The 22685-nt window shown below is 57.1% G+C and overlaps 1 protein-coding gene across 1 annotated transcript in view; it reads right to left on the bottom strand.

Annotated features, from left to right (window-relative positions):
* Positions 1-22685, bottom strand: part of SORCS2 (sortilin related VPS10 domain containing receptor 2) — a 277519-nt gene that overhangs the window by 23902 nt on the left and 230932 nt on the right. The window contains exons 10-13 of the mRNA XM_089911353.1: positions 21474-21653; positions 16580-16726; positions 11389-11491; positions 3980-4056 (exon numbers count right to left, since the gene is read on the bottom strand). Of these exons, the coding sequence (XP_089767479.1) occupies positions 3980-4056; positions 11389-11491; positions 16580-16726; positions 21474-21653 (507 nt within the window). The remainder of the gene's footprint in view (positions 1-3979; positions 4057-11388; positions 11492-16579; positions 16727-21473; positions 21654-22685) is intronic.

A 22685-nucleotide genomic window follows, 5' to 3' on the forward strand; every position in this document is an offset into this window, starting at 1 on the left:
TGGCCCTTAGAATCACATCCACACCCTTTCCTGGTCATTGGGGCTCTGTATGAGAGGCCCTTGCCCACGCTCTCCCACCTCCCGTATACCAGTCACCCTGGCCTCCTTTCCCTAAACACGTCTCAGGCCCTTTGCACATGCTGTTCCCTGCCTGCAAAGCTCTTCCCCAGATATTTCCACCTTCTCATCATCTTGCTGGCTTTCCCGCTGGTCACAGGAATTCTCTAGGAAACCCTTCTGGCTTGACTAAAGAGGAGAGGTCCCTTACGAAGAATGGTGGAAGAGACATGTATACCTGCGAACTGTGCCCTTAAACATGTCTGATGCGGGGGAGGGGAGAACTGGGTGACTGGCACGGGGGCCTCTGCTGTGCGTACAGAGCCTTGTTTAATAGCAACCACGCTCAGAGGTCACCTCCTCATTTTCCAAAGAGAGACCAGAGGCTCAGAGACACACAGCGACTTGCCTGCAGCCACATAGCTAGCAACTGGCAGCACTAGGGTAGAGACCCCGGGTCTCTGATGGACCGCCTGCCGCATCCACCAGGAGCTGCTGTCGCCACGAGCAGGACATTCTCAGCAGGAGGAGGATCTGTGTCCTGTGAGTGACGAGTTCGTAGGGTGGGGTGAGAGCCCAGAGCACTAGCTTGGGGCCTCCCGGATCCACCCCTGCATCTCCCTCACCACAGATTCCATGGCCGCGCCTGCCGGGGTCAGAGGAGTCCCTGGGCCTGGGTGTCCTAAGCTCTGGCAGGTGTTCTGGGTGGCACTCTGGATAAGTGTGCTGCCTGCGGCTACGTTAACTCAGATAGCACCTCCTGGATGAGGGAGGTGACGTCGTGCGGATTTAGGTACCGTGGGGAAGAACTTTGCACAATTCCCCTCCCCGTCTCTCCACCCGTCAGACACACCCAGTGTTTCAGGTCCTCTGTCTGGGTCCTGGGAGCCAGAGGTAGAAATGAAAGCTTAACGCCCCAGAAATTCATAACCCAGGGAAACACCCGCCCCCCGCCCGCCCCCCCCGCCCCCGCAAGGAGACAGACCACCTCCACCCAGTGACTCAGATGCCAACAAGCAGCCCATCGAACCCACCCTCTCTGCCCAGCCCAGGTTCTGCCACAGCACAGAGCTCCCAGCCCGTGTTCTGGGGGTGAATGATGTGCTCCAGTTAAACTCGAGACCTGAGCCAGTGGGCACCCCGGGGGTGGGGGTGGGGGGGGTCACAGCACATTGGGCGGGGCAAGGGCATTACGGGCGGGGAAACAGCTTGTGCAGAGGAGGTTAGAGAGAGCAGTGTGGCCAAGTGGGGGGTGGGGCACGAGCTGTTTGCTGGGGCTGGAACTGCGGGCAGATGGAGAGGCCCATGGGTGGGCCGGGCAGCAGGGCCCGTGGGTCAGCCGATGGTAGGGACTTCCTCCCTCCCGTAGATGGTGGGGGACACCGAGGTTTGCTTGGGGAGTGAGGAGAACAGATTCCCCTTTTAGAAGCTTCCTGGGGGAGGAACGCGGAGGGGGAGGTGCAGCAAGCAGGCAGTCTTCTCCTCCTGGAAACAGTGAGCTCTCTGTCCCGGGGATTATTCAAGGAGAAGCTAGAATCCCTCCTGGGACCTCCGGGCTGCCGGGCAGGGTGGCGGAAACCACGCTGGGTCCCGTGACGTGGTCCTAGAGGCACATGGCATGCCGCAAGCACATCCGTCTCTGCCTTTGAACTTGCAGAGGCCTCTGCCCACCCGCCCGGTGGGAGCCCTCCTCCCCACTCCACTGGGGGCCTAACCCGCTTCCCTTCCTGGGGAGATCCGCAGGGGTGGAACAGTGAACGGTAAGCCGGAAGTGGGTGCTGGGATTGCTCCCAAGCAGGATTTAGCTCCGGGGCCGCCCCGAACGTGTGCACAACCCTCACTTGTGCTCAGACCCCACATGCTTTGCACCCTCCTCCCGCAAGGACAGGCAGGGGGGCGTTTGTCCTGTCCATCCACTGAGGAGATGGGGTGCCTCCCAGCCATCCCAGGGGACCCCCATAGGCAACTCCACTCTTGTTTGCTTGGGACTCAGGAACAAGGGGGCTCCAACACCCACCACTGGACCACAGGGTCTTTGCACATCCTTTGCTATGGTTTTCTGTGCCTTGACCATCACCTAGGCAGGGGTCCCCCAATCCTTTCTCTCCCACACCCTGAGTTCTAGAGGGGGCTCCTTAAATGTGTTCTGACTATTTTTTGATCATTCCAGGGAAGTCATGTTTTTAAAATGATACATCCTCCCCCCAAAAAATAAATAAAATAAAATAAAATGATACATCCCTTAGGCATCATGCACAGTGTTATTTGTAATTCACATTCTAAGAGTTTTCCTGTAGAGACAGCTCATCGCTTCCTTGACAAACCGGCCTGAGCTCACCTGGTCGTCTGGCCTTCGTGCCTTTGTCCCACCCTGGCCTCTGCCTACTGCCCCCCACCAGTAATCGCCCTCCCTCTGACACGCACGCACACACACGGGCACCCCCCGCTCCTCTGCCAAGCACCCGAGCCCCCCCATTCCCCCACCCCGCCCCCATCACTGGGGAAGAAATGGGTACCTCAGCTCAGTCTTGAACAGACATTCTCCCATTTAATTCTGACAAGTTCCCAAGTTTGAAGCCTAAGCAAATTGCTTGACAAAAGTGGCCACCGTGAATACCTTTCTCTTCTGTTTCACCTGGTCTGTAAAGTCTAACAAGCTGGGAGCAGGGGGGCGGTTTCTCTAATCAGTGGACAGGTGGTGACCTTTAAGAAAGTTTAGACATGTTTCACTAGTTTTAGTGAAATAGGACTATGATAACACAATAAATCTCTTTTGCCCTTTTCAAAATTCCTTGTTTCTTGCATATTATTAAAAAACGCCAGGGCTTTAAACCCAGGGTACAGGTGAGCTTCACACTTTGGGGGTTAACATATTTGTCCAGTGTGGTACCTGGGCAGGGGGCTCTAAGTGGGATACTCAGGGGTGCAAAAAATTGACCTGAAAACAGAGCTTCTTACATCCACCGAAAGAGGAGATGCACACGAAAATTTAGTGCATTTTCTTAAAGTAGAAACCGTCACTCCATGAAGCTGGCAGACCAGATGAGGCTTTTTTTTTGCTGGAAAGAAATAGCAAGGGTAGAGGGCGACGGGGCCTCTCCTGGGACAGAGCGCGTGGGTTTGCCTCCTGGGCTGCCTGACTGCACAGGGCGCCGGACCGTCAGCCTTTGCTCCCCACCCGCCCTGCTCTGCGTGACACCCACTGGCCGGCAGCATCCCGCCCTCCAGTATGAGAATTTGAGCCGCATGTGGGCGCAGCAGGGAGGGGTCCTCACAGTGTGACCCCCAGTGCTGGGGGCCATTCCCTGCATAACTGCTTTCTCCTGTTTCTTCTCCCTTTCCCGCTTTTCCTTTTCTCGGGCCACACTGAGCGTCAAATCATCATCCCATGGATGTGTCCCAGGAGGCCCAACCCAGACTCGCCGTGGCCCCCCAAACTGCTCCTCCCCATTTTCTCTTTCTCTCCCAAGTCTGTGCCATCCACTCAGCAGCTGTCCCTGCCAGGAACCCGGGGCTTGTCCTCGGGGCCCCCACCTCCTGGCCTTTGGGCTCAGCCAAGCTTCTGAGTCCCCGTGTGGCTTCCTGCCGGAAAGCACCTCCAGCCCGTCCCTGGCATCGATCCCCATTGCTTCGATGTTCACGGTAACCTGTCTGACCGTGGGAAGATGCGTCAGATCTGGAATTCTCCAGCAGTGGCTGCTGGAAGAACAGCAGCGGTGTGGGCAGCCTGGCCTGGGCTCTCTTTTCACAGATGGTGATGTAACATCTGCTAAAGGGAGCCGTGTGCAGCCCCTCAGGCCGGGGAAGATGAAGAAGCGTGTCTCGGAACTCCTCTGGGAGGGAAGGGATGAGAGAACAGACTCTCCCAGGAGCCTCGGCGGAGTGAGCATGGTGGGCTCCGGGCCCCTCCCTGCCACCTTACCTGCCTCCAGGTGTGCCCACAGTCTGATGTGATGTACATTTCTTCTTTATATTCCACAAGCTGGGAGCCCAGGTTACCTGGTCCGGAAGCAAAGTGGCAGGGTTGCTCTTAGGATCGGCCACTCTCCCCCTTACCAAGGTCTGAGTGCAGCCAGGTCCCCAAACAAGGTTGGTGCTTGATGTGCTCTGGGTCTACACCTCCCAGCACCAAAGCCACCAGCGGATGCCCCTCTCTGCCCTCCTTGTATAATGACGGGCCTGCTGTCACCACTACGGGTCCTAGTCTGAGCAATAAAAGATTAACTTTGCCCGGAGAAAGCCAGCCTCAGGCAGCTCCGGCTGAGCCCAGGTGCAGGCAGAGCTTGGGGGCTTCAGGGGGACCCACGGTGATGAGTGTGATTCAGGAAGAAAAAGCATGGAGTGGGGGTCGGGGACAGGCTAGAGAGGATGCTGGCCAGGTGGGCAGTGTGGGGACACGGCAGCCCCTGACGGGAACTGCGGCAAGACACGGCTGGGCTTGCGTCTGGCGGCCCCCTGGGGGCCGGGTGCGGGGGAGGCCAGAGGCAGGTCCAGGGCAGTCTGGGGCAGTCCAGGTGGGAGGCAGCGTAAGCACAAAGTAGGTGCTCATTAAATGTCTGTTGAGGGGATGTTTGGGAGGATGGTGAGGTGGGCACCAAGCCAGCTGGGCAGCCAGGAGGATCCTCCTGGGTCCTGGTTCACTTGAACCCATACCAGCCTGGCAGGTGGGTCACCAGCCTTGAAGGCCACTCTGAGGGGTGGGCACTTAATCCTGGGGCTGCTGCCAGAGGGGGAAGAATCCCCACTTAGCATCCAAGGTGATTCCAGCTTACAGGTAGGAAACTGAGTCTAAGTGGACCCCTACAGATGGCCACCTAGAAGACGCAGCTGCGGGACAATCTCGGTGTTCTCTGAGCTGGGCTGGATGCCCCTAAACAGCCTCCCGGGAAGGGTCTTGGACAATGGGATTTTCTGATGGGTCAGACTGGGCAGGCTTCCGCTGTGCCCACATGATGATGGCAGGGACCAGGGGCCTGGGCTTCCGGGATGAAGGGGACCTGTTACGAGAACACTGAAGCCATTCTGGACTCTCTCCTGGAGCCCCTGACCTGGGCAACTTGTGCACCACTGGCACTATGGAGACTTATTCATGTGCTGCTGTCAGGAGTCTCTCCTCCAGAGCCAGGTTTAGATGTCACTGGAAAATCCCAAAGGAGATGGTTTATCCTCAAAAAGATGAGGCAAAGTGAGTTCAAGGAGAGTGGCAGAGGGATTGTGTACCTGCCCTTTTTTTGAGGTCCAACCAACCACCAAATCTTCCATCCATCCATCCATCCTTCATTAATTTATCGTCCATCGATCCATCCACCATCCCTCCATCCATCCGTCATTAATTTATCGTCCATCCATCGATCCATCCACCATCCCTCCATCCATCCTTCATTAATTTATCGTCCATCGATCCATCTACCATCCCTCCATCCACCCTTCATTAATTTATCGTCCATCCATCGATCCATCCACCATCCCTCCATCCACCCTTCATTAATTTATCGTCCATCCATCGGTCCATCCACCATCCCTCCATCCACCCTTCATTAATTTATCGTCCATCCATCCATCCATCCACCATCCCTCCATCCACCCGTCATTAATTTATCGTCCATCCATCGGTCCATCCGCCATTCCTCCATCCACACATCTGTCTCTTTTTCATCAATTCCACCCACTCACCCACTGCCGCACAGTCATCAGTGTTTGCTGAGTGGCTGCTCTCTGCTCAGCCTCGTGCTGAGCTGTGAGGAATCCAAGCTGAGTAACCATGTGCCTGCTCCCAGGGAGCTCTCAACCTAGCCGGGGAAGAAGGATGCCCTGCAACTGTGCACAGAGCCAGGATGCCTGCGAGCCCAGGGAACTGTGAAAGCAGAGAAGGGAAAGCTAACGGGCCCGTGCAGGAGGGGAAATGAGGAGAGATTCCCGCAGGAAGTGACCTCTGCTCTGTGCCTCAAAAGACAAATGCCACCGGCCAAGGGAAAGGGGCAGGTGTGCCAGGCAGAGGGACCGGCCTTGGCGACAGCACGGAGGTGGGAGGGGAGGTCAGTCAGGGGAGGTGGGGCAGAGGGCCAGGTACTGAGCTGGGTTCCCTTCCACCCGCCTGGCCACCAAAAGGTGCTGAGGAAAGGTTGCTGAATGAAAAGAGGGAGATGAGTGAATGAATGCAACAGCTGGGCGTGGGCAGAGGAAGGAAGGCGAGCCCTTTATCTCCCCATCCTTCCAGATGCCAGCAGGGACGCCAGGACCTGCGCGTCAAACACAGAAGCCGTGTGGCAAAGGACGTGGCGTCAGCTCAACGTCCCAGGCAAAACTGCAGCCCGTGATTTCAGGGGTGCGATGTCTGTCTTTTGAGTGACGCAATCTGTTTTCCTTGTTCCGTCTACCAAGGCTGTCAGGCTGCCGGTCACGTAACAGGCACCGGGGAAAATTAAGGGGAAATTCACAGAACACATCCACAGGCCACCAGAGTGGGAGGCTCTGCAGGAACACGGGGGCTGGTGCCCTCACTTTACGGAGGGGAAACTGAGGCCTGGGGATGCAACTAAGAAAGGCCTCCCTCTCCGTCCCCTCCGGGCTGTTCTGGGGTCTCCTTGGGCCTCCTCCCCCGACCCCCCGACCCCTCCACCCCGCTTCTGTGCTCTCAGGGCCTGGTATACAGTAAGCGCTCACTTACTGCATTTCCTCTCCCTGCTTCCTCGGTCTTCAGGTTGCAGAGTGGCTCAGGCCTCAGGGCCAGGACAGAGCAAAGCGACAGCACAAGAGGCGGAAGGTGGCCTGGACCCCTCACCGTGGCCCCCACTGTGGCGGAGCAAGCCCTGCAGCAGCTGGAACAGGAGCAAGGGGACCACCCCTCTGGTCCTCCGGGTGCTGCCAAGTCCCCGGCTTCTAGGGCCCGGATGACCCCGCCTGGCTGATGGGCCTCGGGTCGGCTCTTGACCTCCTCCCTGCCCTCGGCCTCTCATCTGGGATCGATGAGGTTGATTGATGGGATTGAAGGGACTCTGCAGGAGGGCCGGCAGGCTGGGCTCCTCCCAGGAGCCCCAGGGGTCTTCCTGGCACAGAGCGGGCAGGGGTGCTCTGAGCTCCCCGTCCCGGCCCCTCAAGGTTTTTTCAGTCACGTGACGGTCAGAGCCGGCGTCTGGGAAGCGTTTGCAGCCTGTGTTCTGTGTGGTCCTGAGGGTTCACGTCCAGACAAGGAGCTGGAAGCAGCGCGTGCTGCGTGGTGGCCCAGGACGGGCGCAGGGCAGTGGGGCAGGGAGGGCCTTCCACCTGCATCAGACCTTTCAGTGCCCCCAAGTCCGAGATTATTACCCTCATTTCACAGATGAAGAAACTGAGGCTCGGGGAGGTGTAGAGCCCCAGGGCAAGAGCTTGGAAAGGCCCAAGTCAGAATTGGGCCCGGCGCCCTCTGTCTCAGCCATCCGTCTGTGATTTGCTACCTCTGCAGGACGCATCCCCTTGACACGCCCAGTCAGGAAGAACATTCCAGCTGGCACTCTTGGCCCGCTGGGTTTATTTCTGGGTTCACTATGGCTGTTTCTAGACCCTGCCAGTTAGAAGCTCGAGTTCTGGTCTTTTTTTTTTTTTGCGTTACGCGGGCCTCTCGCTGTCGTGGCCTCTCCCGTTGCAGAGCACAGGCTCCGGACGCGCAGGCTCAGCGGCCATGGCTCACGGGCCCAGCAGCTCCGCGGCACGTGGGATCTTCCCGGACCGGGGCACGAACCCGTGTCCCCTGCATCGGCAGGCGGACTCCCAACCACTGCGCCACCAGGGAAGCCCCTGGTCTTTGCTTCTTGAACCATTCTTTTCCCTTTCTCATTGGAGTCATGGCTCCATTTTCTACCTCCATCTGTGGGTCTGGCCTCTGTCCACTGAACCGGAGGGCAGGTCCCCAGTAGAAGGGCAGTGGTGTCCAGCCACTGTTCAAATGACAGGGCCACCTGTAGAAACACACCTGGTGTTGATGCTTTCTACCTGATCCCCAAATCAGCCTTACGATGGAGGTTTCATCCTCTGTTTTGCAGGTGACGAAGCTGAGGCTCAGAGGGTCCAGTAAATGCCCAAGGCCCAGCAGCTGGAGGTGGTAGACCTCGGGCTTGTAACTCCCACCTGCCTGCCTCAGGGTGGAATGAGGGATGGATGGCGGGGAGATCGGGAGAGAGACTCCTTGGAAACAGGCAGCCATCGCCCATGGCTGCCTCGGGAAGCTCAGCCAGGCACAGGCCGTCACGTGGCCCCATTGCTCCTGCCACATCGTCCAGCCCACTGTGGGGACCACCAGTGGGAAACTGGTCGCCGCTCGGCGGCCGAGTGCCCGAGGGAGCCCAGCTCATTCCACCTTCCCCTCTGTTCCCAGCAGACGCTCAGGGCTGGAGCGGAGGATGTAAAACATTTACACCTCAATTGGCCCACATTGCACGGATGGATCCATCTCAGGAAAGCCAGGGCGGGATGAAAAAGCAGCAGAATGAAATATAAATGTAGCATCCTGCCCTTGGGGGGACAGTGAGAGGGAGGGAGGCTGCCAGGTCACCCCCTCCGCTCCCCGTTCTCCGTGTGACTCGCATACAATGAAGTGAACCTCCTGCAGATCCTCACAGCATCCCTGGGGGGCTGGAATGGTCGTCCAGAGCTTTCAAGGCCTTTGAGCGGTGGAAACATTTGAAATTCCGTCTTTTGTACTTTGGTCAAGAATTTGGGGTTTCAACCCATCACGAACATGCATTTTAAATACACCATTGAGCTGATCTCCCTGTGCGATGCGGCCGCTTCCCACTAGCTATCTATTTTACATTTGGTAGTGTATATATGTCCATGCCAGGTAGGATAGGGAGAGTGGCAGGGAGACGCAAGAGGGAGGGGATATGGGAATATATGTATATGTTTAGCTGATTCACTTTGTTATAAAGCAGAAACTAACACACCATTGTAAAGCAATTATACTCCAGTAAAGATGCTAAAAAAAAAAATACACCATCGCCTTCAGGTCCAGGGAACAGAGTCCACAAGACAGGGGGTGTCTGACATGGGCGACCCAGCCCGTCCCTGCATGGGACCTGGAGCCCCATGAGCTGCACTGAAATCGAGGCTGATGAGTGATTTTTCACTGATTGACGCACGTCCGTCATTGAAGCGGGCAGACCCCGCCCCAATCGCAGTCATTGACTAAGACCCCCCGGGGCCGTAGATGAACAGAAGGACGCTCAGATGATGAAAGGCTTTACTTGCAGTCTTCTCTGTCTGGTTGTGTCGCTCGCTCCCCTACTGGAAAGCCACCCTCTCCAGGATAACGGGACATGCCCCTCGGATAGCCAAGGTCTCCCGCCATCAGAGACCCACAGAGCGGACAGGGGATCTCACCTCCCGACCCCTTCATGGGCTCTGATTCGGGCGTTCTGAAAAACACGTTCCCGCCTCTGCCTGGAAGGCCATTCCTGCCATCTCAGCATGGCCACTCATTTATTCATACACTCATTCATTCATTCATTCATTCATTCACGCTCTCACACACAGCCAGGCCCGGGCCTCAGTGCTGGGATACGTCTGCTGAAGGGGCGGATGCGGCATCCAGCTCAGGGTCTGGGGCGCAAATCCTCCGGGTCGCAGATGGTGCTGGAGTAGACAGAGGGAGGGAGCCCCTGATTCAGGAAGCTGTGAGCCCCGGCCCAGGCCTTGGTGGTCCCCGCCGTGTGATGGGCAGAGACACTGTCTCTCCGACTGCCACTTGCCCCATCTGCACCCTGGCTGTGCAGAGCCTCAGCCTGGCCGTTCCACAGCCCGGATGAGTGGCGGGCTTGATGGGCCCGCCCCAGAGCCTTGCCTACTGCAGGTCCAAGGGGCACAGCAGTCCTTCCTGGGGCTGGGGCTGCCCTTCCCTGAGGAGCCTGGGGTGGGTCTCAAGCTTCCTGATGGCACCTTGCAAGTTGCGGGCAAGTCTTCCCTCTCCTTGGGCTCCATAAAGTAGGGGTACTGACCTCTCAGGGTTGTCATGGTGATTAGAAGAGTTCAGGGCCTGGCCGGGGAGAAAGGGCCACTGTAGCGACTGTGGACACGACGCACACAGTCCTGTCCTCCCCGCCTTTGTCTCCATGGCATCAGGGACACTTCCCCGGCCTTAGCCGCTGAGAGCTGGTGAGGCTATCCCCACGCTGATGGGTAAAAGGAAAACCAGACGCCAGCCGCTAGCTGGCAATGGACTTGTAAAACATGTGATTTTATTTGGAATGATTCTTCTAACTCACATAAACCTTATTTTAGAGTTTTCTTAGATCAGCATACATTTAGTGATACCTGAAGAAGGTTCTAGTTTAATGGGGTAGACAGACACAATCACAATGTATACTTCTTTTTTCCCCCCTTATGTTAGTTGTATATGTGTCTCTCTCTCCCCACTAAACTAGAACCTTCTTTAGGGACCAATAAAAGTCAACCATGATGCAAATTGTCCTCCCGTCCATCTATCCATCCACCCACCCATCCATCCTTCTATGTATTCATTCGCCATTTTGTTATCCATTCTTCCATTGGGCCATCTGACTATCCATTCTTTCAACTATCCAATTTTCCTTTCACCCATCCTCCCACCCAGCCATCTACCCATCCATCCATCCATCCATCCATCCTTCCTTCCATCCACCCATCCATCCATCCTTCCTTCCATCCATCCATCCATCCTTCCATCCATCCATCCATCCTTCCATCCATCCATCTATCCTTCCATCCTTCCATCCATCCATCCATCCTTCCATCCATCCATCCTTCCATCCATCCATCCATCCATCCTTCCTTCCATCCATCCATCCATCCATCCATCCTTCCATCCATCCATCCATCCATCCTTCCTTCCAACCACCCATCCATCCATCCTTCCATCCATCCATCCTTCCATCCATCCATCCATCCTTCCATCCATCCATCCATCCTTCCATCCATCCATCCTTCCATCCATCCATCCATCCTTCCATCCATCCTTCCTTCCATCCATCCATCCATCCTTCCATCCATCCATCCATCCTTCCATCCATCCATCTATCCTTCCATCCTTCCATCCATCCATCCATCCTTCCATCCATCCACCCTTCCATCCATCCATCCATCCATCCTTCCATCCATCATCCATCCACCTTTCATTTAGTCAATGCATATCAGGTGCCCACTCTGGGCTATGCAATCACCCCTCAGGGTGATGTGCCAGGTGGGCTGGCTTCCTGGAGGTACTGTGGCACTGCCCCCAGTGGATACACCATGGCCCCAGGCCCGTGACCATCAAGTTCTACCCTTGAAACTGGAGCGTCCTGCAGGTAGTGATGGCTCCTGACCGTAATGGCCACCTCTTACCTGCGCCCATGATGAGGCCGGGGGCGGTGTCCTTGGTGTGCACAGTGCCTGACACGTAGGGGTTGTCGGCCCAGCGCAGGTGCAGGTGCAGGTGGCAGTCCGGCTGCGGGGGGAGAGAGGGAGCCACGGTCAGCACTTGGGAGGGAGAAGTGACCTGAGAGAAAGTAAGGCTGAGGCTGAATCCGGCCCTGCGGCTTTTCGGCTGTGAAGGTAGGGTCAGGAGTGCTTCGGAGGGGTCGGGGGAGGGCAGGAAGGAGGCTTGGAAGCTGATGGCCAGGTGGGCTTCTCCAGTGGAGGGTTCTCCCAGCCTGGGTGCTGGAGGGTGGGCTCCCCAACGTGGCTCCTGAGTGCAGAGCTGGGCTGCAGAACGGGACTCCGGGAGGGAGACTGCACGGTCCATGCCCACGTTCATTCATTCATTCATTCATTCATCTGCCCAGAACATTTACTGGGGGCCTCTTAGGTGACCACGGTAGCCTGGGCATCGGGCAACAGCTGCGGGACACCCTGTAAGCCCTGCGTCCTATGGGAGAGGCAGGGGGTAAGGTGGGCACGCTAGAGCCCAGTTTACTCACGAGCATCAGTGCAGCCCTGACGCAGCCCAGGCTGGTGCCCTGGCTGGAGGGGCAGAGACGCTGGTTGTAATAAGACATCCAACGGCAACTCACGTTGCTGTTCGGCTGCCTCTGGGCCAGCACCAGTACTTTACAAGGTGTGCGTCACCGAACACTCTCAACATCTGTACTATCATTCCTTCTGCGTTGATGGGGAAACTGAGGCAGAGTGCACTTAAGCAACTTGCCAGGGCAGTGGTGGGGCTGGGACCACAGCTGAGGCTGCCTGGTTCCAAAGTCCATGCTCTGAGCCCTGTGGCCGGTCTGGTACTTCCAGGCAAACTGGGCCAGCAGCCCCCAGAACGAGGAAGCACCAGCTGTTTCCTGCCCGGTGCTGCCACACCCCTCAGCTGTCTCCACCCCAGCTGCCTGCAGCCCCACCCTCTGTTGAGATGGCAGAGGCCACAGCCAGCTCCCCTGGCTGGGGCTGGGGGATCCCCAGGGAAAAGACGAGCTGAAAATGATGTGTCCTCTGGACTGACCTTCCCGAGTCTCCTCTCCCCTGGCCTCGGTGACTCAAGGCCACAATCCCTCTGTCACATCCACAATAGACCACAAGGGCACGGGACAAGGCCCAAGGTCTCCGCACAGCTCCCTCCAGGCCACCGGACACGGCACCGGGCAGTGACCCGCCAGTCATTAGCCGGGGCTGCCTGTCGCCCACACCTCCAGGGTCATTGCAGAGCTCCACTGTCATTGCTATATTCTACTGTCTACCGAAATCCATCCGAGAGATGTTTTCTCTCTACAGTTTATGTTTCTTTAACACTTTCTTCTGGTCCGTGAACAGAGTATGTTTTATACAGATTATCTGAAGTTAAAAATGAAACCGATCAGTACGTTGGATATGGATCTGGGTCAGATGCCACCAGGGCCCGATCCAGTGTGCGATGGGCTCTATTTGTCTGTACTAGAGTTTTAAAAAAATGTATTTGTTGCATCACATACTGTATGGTTCCACTGACAGGAAATGTCCAGTGCAGGGAAATCTATAGAGACAGAAAGTGGATTAGTGGTTGCTCAGGGCAGTGGGTGGGATGGGAGATGGGGGGTGGTGACTAAAGGGTACAGGGTTTCCTTTTGAGGTGATGAAAATGGTCTAAAATGGACTACGGTGGTGGTTGCACAGCTTGTGAAGATACTAGAAACCACTGAATTGCACACTTAAATGGGTGAATTGTATGGGATGTGATTGGTACCTCAGTCAAGCTACTAAAAACAAACAAAATAAGAGGTGGCAAAATGAGCTGAAAGAGGCCCCTTCTGAAGCAGACTTGGTTGGGCTAGAGACCCTCCCCGGGGCAGCCTGGGGAGCCCCAGGCTGAAGATGGCAGGGCCCCGTGGCGGGGGGGAGCCTGGTCACGGAATCACCCCGGAGGAGAGTCCCCATCCAGGAACACCTGGATTGAACGGGACAAACTTGACCCACTGTGGAAGGTTAAGCTGTCCCCCCTTCTGGATTTCTCTTGGTCTCTTACAGCTGACTAGCAGGTTGGTGACCTAATACTTGTGGTGACACCCTTCGGCCCCCTCACCCATCCAACGACCAGGCAGTAACGGGGAGGGCGTGTCCAGGGGGAGGGGTGCCCATGACCTCTCTGAGCAGGGCCAGTCTCTACCTGCAGAAGGAAGCTCTACGGCAGGAGGAACAGGACCCTCGGCAGGGACGTGGCCCACCCTCCTGTGTCCCACTGGCACGCTCCCGGGCTGAGAAGGTCCAGCCCAGGCATGGCCCCGCTCTGGTGCCCCAGAGGTCCCAGGGGGCCAGGCGGGGCCTGGAGTGGCCAACCTTCTGGGCTGGTCTCCCCAGGCTGCAACCAGCCTTTTCCACATTCCCGGATGCGCTGCGCACACAATATCCCTGTCTCTGCGTGCAGTGAACAGAGGAAGTCTGAGGCTGTGGCTCATAGAACCTGGCTGCCCCTCCCGCTCCCTAGCCCACTGCTGCTCTGTCCTGACTGCTGGTCGCCTGTTGGAGCTAGAAGTGGAACACTCCTCAGGGTCCCCTGCGGTCGGCAGTGGCCCACAGACAGAGCTGCAGTCCCCTTTGGCGCCATGGAGGGCCACACAGATGTCTTCCAGCCGGTCCTGGAGCTGTAGCGGGTGCTCTGCTGGTATCTGACAAGCGGACGCAAGGCCCAGCCAACTGAGCTGAGCTGATAAAGGGCGTGGAAGGCCAGGCAGGGCTGGAGAGGCCGACCCCCAGGGCACTGGGCACCTGCACACATGACGGACGGGAAGCATCGAGTGCCAGGCTGCTCTTGGGGTGTACAGTCAGACACGGCAGGGTCCCCTGAGGACACCCAGGCCAAGGGTGGGAAGACCTCAAGGACAGGCTGGTGCACGGGGAGCCGGTGCTGAATGCCTCGTCCCGGTGGGGTGGCCCGGGTACCTGCAGCGCTTGGGTGGATGTGACGTGGACCGAGCTGGGAGGCCCACACTGTCCCAAGGCTCCCCCTTCTCGGCCCCTCTACATGCAGGGGCCGGCTGGTGCTCTCAAGAGGCATGTGGCAAAGACTGCCAGAGGGCTGGAGGGCCACACCGCCAGCCGCCCCTGCCGGACACCCCACTGCTCGGTTCAGCCCGGATGCTGAGAAGCGTTACCACGGGCAGCAACACGAATGGGTTTTCCTTCTGAGTCCAGATGTCAACAGATGCAAAACCATCTTCCAAGGGCCATTTTTCACCCTAAAACAGGTCTGATCCACACTCATCTATTCCCTGTCACTGGGAGGAAATCTCCCCAGCCAGAGAGCTGGTCAAATGGCCCGGGAAAACCTTCACGACCCAGAGTTAAGAGAAAAATGGAAGACTCAGAAATCACACACATGTCAGGATCCCAAAGAGGACTTTTTAACGTGACTGTAAGCCGAAGGATTGACCAGAAAAATGCCCGATGACCATTACTTCTGGGTGACGTGGTTACAGGTGTAACTTATATCCCTTTTTATACATTTCTGCTTTTTCCAAGTATTTGGCAATAAGCAGGAATCACATTTCTGATGAGAAATAAACCCTCAAGTGTAGCTTGCCCTGTGCAGTTGGAGGCTGCGTGGCTGAGTGGACACAGAGAAGAAACCCAGGAGAAGGGCCACGCTTGCCCACCTGGCATGCCCCCCACCCGCTGCTGCCAGGTCTGCACACACAGCGTGATGGGCCTGCCTGCAGCCACGCACTTACCAGCCGACCCCTACTTTTATTATTTCAAGGCCAGGACATAAATCTTGAAAGGTTATCTCCTCGCTGAGCTGCATAATTGCAGACAAGAATCTATTCTTAGCGAGAACTTGCTTTGACAGATTAATATGGCTTAACTTTGTCGATGATGATACAAAAATTAGCCCTTTCACAGCAATTTTTTTTCTCAGAAGAGCTTTTACAAGGGGCAGGTGATTAATTCTCCCCGGTGGTCGACAGGTGTTATTATCCCGTTATTAGCGGGAGGGGGGCTTGCGTAGAGGCCGAGCGCAGGCCCCTAGTCGGTGAGGTCAGGGAGCGAGGGACTGACACTGCCCGGGCCGAGGCTCTGCCCGGAGAGCACAGAGCCCCACCCTGGCCCTGGCGGGTGGTCAGTGGCTGTCCAGGCAGGGTGCCTACCATCTTCAGGGGGCCCTGCAGAGATCCAGGCAGATCTCAGGAGGGCAGGATTATTTCCTGTTTAGTGTGCTGATATATTCCCAACACCCAGAACAGTGCTTTGCACATAGTAGGTCCCCTTATGTGTTTGTTGCATGACTGTCCCTGTGAAATAGGCACTGTTATTCTTTCAGTTACAGAGGCACAGCAATGGATGGGGGTCCTTGACTGTGAGGGGCTTCTGGTCGAAGCCAGGGGGAAATAGAAGTAAGTGTGCCCAGTGAAGCCTTCTCAGTGGAGGGGACATCTAGACAGGGTTTTCAGGTGTCAGTAGGAGTTTACTGAATAAGAAGAAAAGGGCATTCCAGCCCTCTCCACCCCCAAGGCAGTGAAGACACTGGGGCAGCCTATACTCATATTCATGTAGAAAGGCACCCTTGGAATAGCTGGACTGGCTTAGGGCTCATGGCATTTGGGCTGTGTCCTGGCTCCCCCTCACTTATCCAGCCCCCCACTTCCACAGAGTGTACTTCCTGGCCCTTGACATTGGCCAACAGGGCTTAACAGATGCACAAGCAGGCTTGCAGTGTTCTTGCAATGTTTCTGCTCACTCTCTTGCACCTCCGCTGTTGCCTGAGAATGTGCCTGGGCTGGTCCCAGAAGGAGGACACTAGATCCCTTCCTAAATCGACCAACTCCCAGGTGCATGAACGAGCCCAGCCTGTCACAGATCTCGAGAAGAGTGATTGCTGTTTGGGGCGGCTTGTTACACAGCACTGTTGTGGCAGGAGCTGACTGATACACTCCCCTCTCTGACTTCCAGTTAACTCTTCTATAAAGCAAGGAGTTCCATGTGGCCCTCTCCACCATGCCCAGAGAAATAGGTGGTTCATATCTCCCAGATGGCCCTTCTCAGACATCAGCATCTCTGACCCCTGGGTCCTGAGGTAACGTCTAGTGCCCACCCCAGGGAAGGTGTATGAAGTGAGCAGGGCACTTACGGGCTTGCAGTTGGTTGGTTTCCCGTTCATGTCTGTGCTGGGAGGCCTCAGGTAATCCCAGTCTCGGCCCTTGCTGTAGGTTATAAGCGTCACCACCTTCCCGTCGACTTTTTGGTTCGCCAGAAAGACTCCTTTCACCCCTCGGACCTGGGACAGAAGTATAAGAAGGATGGCAAAAGCCTGCCCAGCCCCTTGCTAAGAGCTCTGTGTGCACGGCCTCATTTCACCCCAAGAACAGCCCAGAGCTGAAGCTGACTATACACCCTGGAGGCAAGTGGGTCTGCGGGGGAAAAGGGACCAGAGACGCTGGCCTGAGCTTTGACTGGGAGCCGGTACTGTCTGACCCCAAATTCCGAGTGCATTTCACAACACTGAGCTGTCCTCCCAGGTTCAGACCCCAGCTGTTGGACGGCGAGCAGAGCCCTGGTCCCCGAGGTGCCTCTGCATTTCGGTCATGCTGTCTTTAGCCGGAGCTCCTGATTCAGAGCCCTAGCCCCTCGCCTCCCTCCCAGTGGACCCACAGGGCCTGGACCCATGGAGTCGCTCTGGGCTTTCCTCCGGGGACTGCCTCAGCTCAGCCCCACACGCAGATGCCACACGCAGATGCCAGACTGTGAGGACAGGGTCCGTGCCGGCCCCAGCCTGCCCTGGATGGGGGTCGAAGTTCCCTGTGCCCCCTTTCTCAGGGTTTCTTGAGGGGCCCAGGGCAGTGACCACACACATCCCATAATCGGTTACTGAGTTCGCGCACAAGAAAGGGTCAGATATCAGCAATTCCCAATTGTTCAACCTCCTGGTTCCACAGAAATGAACTTTTTCGGCAGGTTCCTTGGGCACGGAAGACTTGGACCCAGTAACCGAGGCCCGCTGGTGTGGCCTGAGTTCCTCGGAGCCCCCGTGTGCCCGAAGCAGCTTTTGCTGCTCTATAAATAGCATGAAGCCAAGGCAACTGAGGCTGAGTTGTGGGATTTACCTGAAGTTCCATGGCCAAGGGTGATGAGTGATAATACACAGTTGTTAAGTGCCTTCTACGTGGTGGGCAAGGGAACTGATGTGCCACGTCATTAAATTCTCAGACTCCAGGAGGTTGGTGCTTTCCTAAGCCTCAATGCCAAGTGTCTGACAGGCGGGGAGCGGGCCAGGGCGGATCCCAGAGGTCCGGACGCTCAGTGAACTGTGTATGAGCCTCCTGTGGCTGCTACAACAGGTAACAGACAGAGGGGCTTAAACTACACACATTGATCATGCTATAGCTCTGGAGGCCGGAAGTCCAACACGGGTCGCATCGGGCTGAAAGCAACTGGAGTCTCCGGGGGAGACGCGTGTCCTTGTCTTTCCCCGTGTCTAGAGGTGCTGGGGTGCTTGGTTTGTGGCCCCTCCTGCTTCTTCAAAGCCAGCGGTACAGCATCTCCCTGGCCATTCTTCCACGATTCTGTGTGTTTTTCTGCCCTTCCTTCCACATGTGAGGACCCTAGAGATTGCAGTGGGCCCCATGGAGAATTCTGGAAAATCTTCCCATCTGCCGATTGCTATAAGCTCAATCCCCCTTTGCCTGTGTCTTCTGCTAGGATGCTTCTCTCTGGGTTGGAGACCAGGGGTCTGGCCCTCACCTCCACAGACGAGGATTAGGGGATGGTCCTTCTGGGGGACAGCCCCAGGGGCAGGAGGACCGCAGCCCCTTCTCTCACTCATGGTGATATCACTCTGGCTCTGGCTCACCTGAGGCATCCCCAGGGGGCGGGCATCTGGCCTGCTCGGTGCTGAGTCTAGATGCCTCCCCTGATGTCCTGGGGGCAGACACTTTGTTGATTTGCCCAGTGATGGCTTGCTTTATTTGGAAAGCGCTCGTTTATATCCCGACTGGTCTCCGTGAAAACACTCAGCAGTAAATAACACGGACCCTCCCATCCCAGAAGAGGTAGTAACAGGCCGCGTTTCTCTGGGGAGGGTGTGATCAGCTGAGTACTGGCTTCCGGCATTGATGTGCCCACGTCACATAACCGCCCCCGTCATGGCTGTGCTCACTTCCTGGGGGCTGACGTAACAAAAGCATCACGAACTGGTGGCGGGGGGGCGGTGCTTAAAACAACAGACATTTGTTCTCTCACAGTCTGGAGGTCAGAGGTCCAAAACCAAGGCGTTGGCAGGGCTGCCCTCCCTCTGAAGTTTCTCAGGGAGGATCCTTCTTCGTGTCTTCCAGCTTCAAGTGGTTGCAGGTGTTCCTGGGCTATGGCCACATCACCCCACTCTCTGCTCCGTCTTCACAGGGCCCTCTTCCCTGTTTGTCTGTGTCTCTCTTCTGATCCTTATCAGGACGCTTGTCATTGGTTTAGGGTCCAGCATGAGCTCATCTCAAGATCCTTCAGTTAATGACAGCTGCACAAGATCCTTTTTCCAAATAAACTCATGGTCACAGGTTCCAGGGATTCGATGTGGCTGTAGCTTTTGGGGGCCCCCGTTCAGCCCGCTACAATGACCGTCTCCCAGCTGTGGCCAGGGTTCCTCAGGGTCAGGGCACAAGACTGGAAGCCCCCTCAACCCCCTTCCTAACCCAAGCTCCAACACAAAGAGGCCCTCAGAAAAGGGTTGCCGTCTTGTCTGGAACCAGGACCCATCCTGCAGAGGTCAGAGCTCACAGGCCCTTGAAAGCCCAGGCCTCTCGGGGCAGTATTTGCTTGTGACGTCTGGGATAAGACATTTTTCCTGGCTCTGACATCGGATGAACGATAACCATGACAGTAATGGAATTGGGGCATGTGTAGAACCTCTAGGCCAGGCCCTTCCTATCTCGAATCCACAGAAAAGGCACCTGCGGTGAAAACTGTCGAGAGCCTGCCGAGCACTGAGTTGGCACCAGGTGCTGCCGTATGTGTTTAACGGAAACGGAGGCCTCGAATTCACACAGCAACCCTCTGAGGAAGGTACTACTGTCGTCCTCATTGCACAATGGGGACACTGAAGCACAGACTGGTTAAGTAATGTGCCTAAGGTCACACAGCAAATACATACCAGAACTGGGATTTGAACCCCGGCAGTGGGGCTCCAGGGTTGTGCTTGTAACCACTACCTGTGATCCCCATTAAGTGGATTTCGGAGAAGCACAGTCACTTGCGAGGGGGCCCAGCTTTGGATCTGGCCACTGTGAACTCCCTCCCATCCCCACGGCCTCTCACTGCCTGGTCTTTGGCGTGAATCACTGTTCCCTGGCTCCTCAGCTGGCTAACTTCTGCTCAGCCTCAATTCGGTCTGCACCCCTTCCTCCAGGAAGTACTCCCCGACTTCCACCCTGGGCTGGCCGACTGCCCCTCATGGTGTCTTCTAGAGGCTGACACACCAGGTGGGAGCTGGCCTTCCTGTAGAGTCCGGAGCCCTGTGAGAGGTGGTCTACTCCTCCCTGTGCCCCGGGGGGGTAGGGCCTGGGGCCTGGCGTGCGGTACAGGAGCTACATACACCCGCAGTGGGCCGTGGACGTTCCCGCCCGAGGTGCCCTCCTTACGTGTCGATTACACGCCTGTCCTGTGCGTAACTTTCAGCAAGCAGCAGTGAGCCACAGGCCGTCCAGCTCGGGAAGTAAACCCTGACAAATGGGTTCTCATTGTAAACAAATAATTACGTTCATTACTCCCTTGGTTCTGCTCAGCTGTTGACAACTCAAAGAGGAAGGCTGCAGCCCTGGCTCTGTCCAGGAGGACGCCTCCCACCCGGGTTGACACGCACTGATGCCCAAGGCTCAGCTCGCCACCCACGGGCCACCCTCCCCAGCTCCGCAGGGACAGCAGAGCCTGGCAGGACCGCCACCGGCGTTTACTACGAGAACACATGGCCCCTGCAGGTGAGCCCACTGGCTGGGGGCTCCCTGAGGGCAGGGCGTGAGGGAGGAATTTAAGGGTGAATGACCTGCCGAGGGAGTGCTGGCCAGGAGGATGGATGGAGCTTGGACCGACAGACCTGGGCCACTCCTGGTTTTTCGCTGACTTCTGGTCTACCTGGGCAGGTGGCTTGCCCTGTCTGAGCCTCAGGTTCCTTACCTGTAAAGCGGCTGAGGGACCCCCTCCCCGGCTCTGGTGTGGACAAGAACAGAGGAGGTGACCGTGAAAGGCCAGGTCCAGGCTGGGCCCACTGTGGGTGAGGGATTGACATTCACGGAATCCAAGTACAGGATGGTGCGCGGGTGTTTTCTCGGGGGAGGGAGCCCGGCGTGGGAGCCGGAAGCCCCAGTTCAGAGCCTCTGATCCGCCCCTCGGTGTCACGTGACAAGAGCAAGTGGCTTAAATGGGACACAGATGGGGGTGGGACCCCAGGGAGGGCACAGGGAGGTCTGAGGACTGCAGGCAGGGAGGCCTCAACCCCCAACCTCAGAGAGAGGAGCTGCAGGGCCAAGGGAGAGACAGAGGGAGCAAGAGACAGCCAGATGGACATGGGATACAGAGAGGGGAGGGACAAGGAGACCAGGGCTGGGGCCGGGGAGGCCGCGAGGCCGGAGATGGACAGGGGAGGGTCCCAGCTTCTGTCACCTGCCTGTTTCATGCAGTGGCGTTCAGGGCAGGAACGGCTTTACAGATGACAGATGGTGATCGAGTCGATGATGGGGACCACTAACCTGAACCCCAACTCAGCAGAATGTTATCCCCCCCAAATTCCATTCTTCTCATTAGCAGACCTGTATCACACGGTACTCCATTACCGTTACTTGAATTTCATCAGAAAGAGCAAGTTTTCTCTCCTGTTCTAAAAGTACCCGCGTAGTACCCTTTTGACCGGCAAAGTCTAAAATATTTGGCCCTTGACAGAATTTTGGCAGGTCCCCGGGTTGGAGCAGTGGAGATGGGGAGGCGGGGGGAAGCCGGGACAGGGGTGCCACCTGGCCCACCACAGCCCGCACTGAGGGTCCCACCTCGAGGATGTCGATGACCACGCTCTCCTCCGCCTGCCGCGAGCTGCGCACGTCCCCCAGCACCAGCGAGTAGCGTACGCCGCGCGGGTCCGACTGGTAGAGGTTGTAGGTGTCGGTCTGGTACCACTCCTGCACGGCCACGAACACCTGGCTCTCGTCTGTGCTGATGACCTGCAGATCCTGGGGACGGCGGGGGAGCCGGGGTCAGAGGCGGGCTGGGGGCCCACGCGGGAGAGGGAAGCTGGCCTGGGGGGGGAGGGGGAATGGGGGGAGGGGTGAGCAGGCCTGGGGGGCGGGGCAGGCCTCAGGCCTGGCGGGAGTGAGGGGCTTGGCCACACCCCTCTTGGAGTCAGGCTGACCTAGATTTTCATCCTGGCTCTGCCCTCTCAGCTCTATGACCTTGGCCAAGTCCCTTTACCTCCCTGGGCCTCCGTTTTCCCACCTCCGAAATGGAGATGACGTTCCCACCCTCTATACTGGGTGGGGCGCAGTGACACCTCCTCCCATCTGCCCCTGCAGCGAGGAGGGGGAGCTTTCCTCCACGCACCCCCAGACAGTCAGAATGCAGCCCAGACCATCACCTCTGGGAGGCGGGGTTGCATCTCCTCCCGGGCCCCTCCCCCTCCCATCCTGAGGATCAAGCCCGTCATCTGTCCGTTCATTCATTCAACACGTATTCATTAAGAGCCTACTGTGTGCCAGGCACTGTTCTAGGCCCAGGGCTACACCAGGGAGCCCCACTGGCCTCTGCCTTCTGGGAACGTACACTGGTGGGAGGGATGGACTAATTCACTCCAGCCTCACGCCCAGGACCGCATCACCAGCCTGCTACGGGAGCTGCCCTTTGCCCACAGCTCCCCCTGGCCAGGCCACCGTCACCCCTGGCCCCCACCAGGCACACAGCCAACAAGGCCCCCTCCCCCAGGGCAGCGGGCTGCCCAGGGCCCTATGGGAGCCGAGGGCAGGCGCCTGGCCAGTAGGCAGAAAGGGGGCTGCCCTGAGCAGCCAAGGCCAAGGCCCAGAGCCTGGGGTCCACCTGGACCAGAAGGTCGGGCAGCTCCTGAGTGGGCCGGGCAGCCGTCTGGGGCGTCAGCGCCAGATTTTACAGTTCAGAATTTAAAAAAAAAAACAGTTGAATAAAAAGGAAGAAGAAGAAACCCAGGGCTAACCTTAGTTTCTCATTTTTCTTTTCATTCCCAACCAGCACCAACT

Source organism: Delphinapterus leucas, chromosome 5, assembly GCF_059928025.1.
Source record: "Delphinapterus leucas isolate spDelLeu-1000000601 "Yukka" chromosome 5, BTC_Dleu_Yukka2, whole genome shotgun sequence".
NCBI classification, from domain to species: Eukaryota; Metazoa; Chordata; class Mammalia; order Artiodactyla; family Monodontidae; genus Delphinapterus; species Delphinapterus leucas.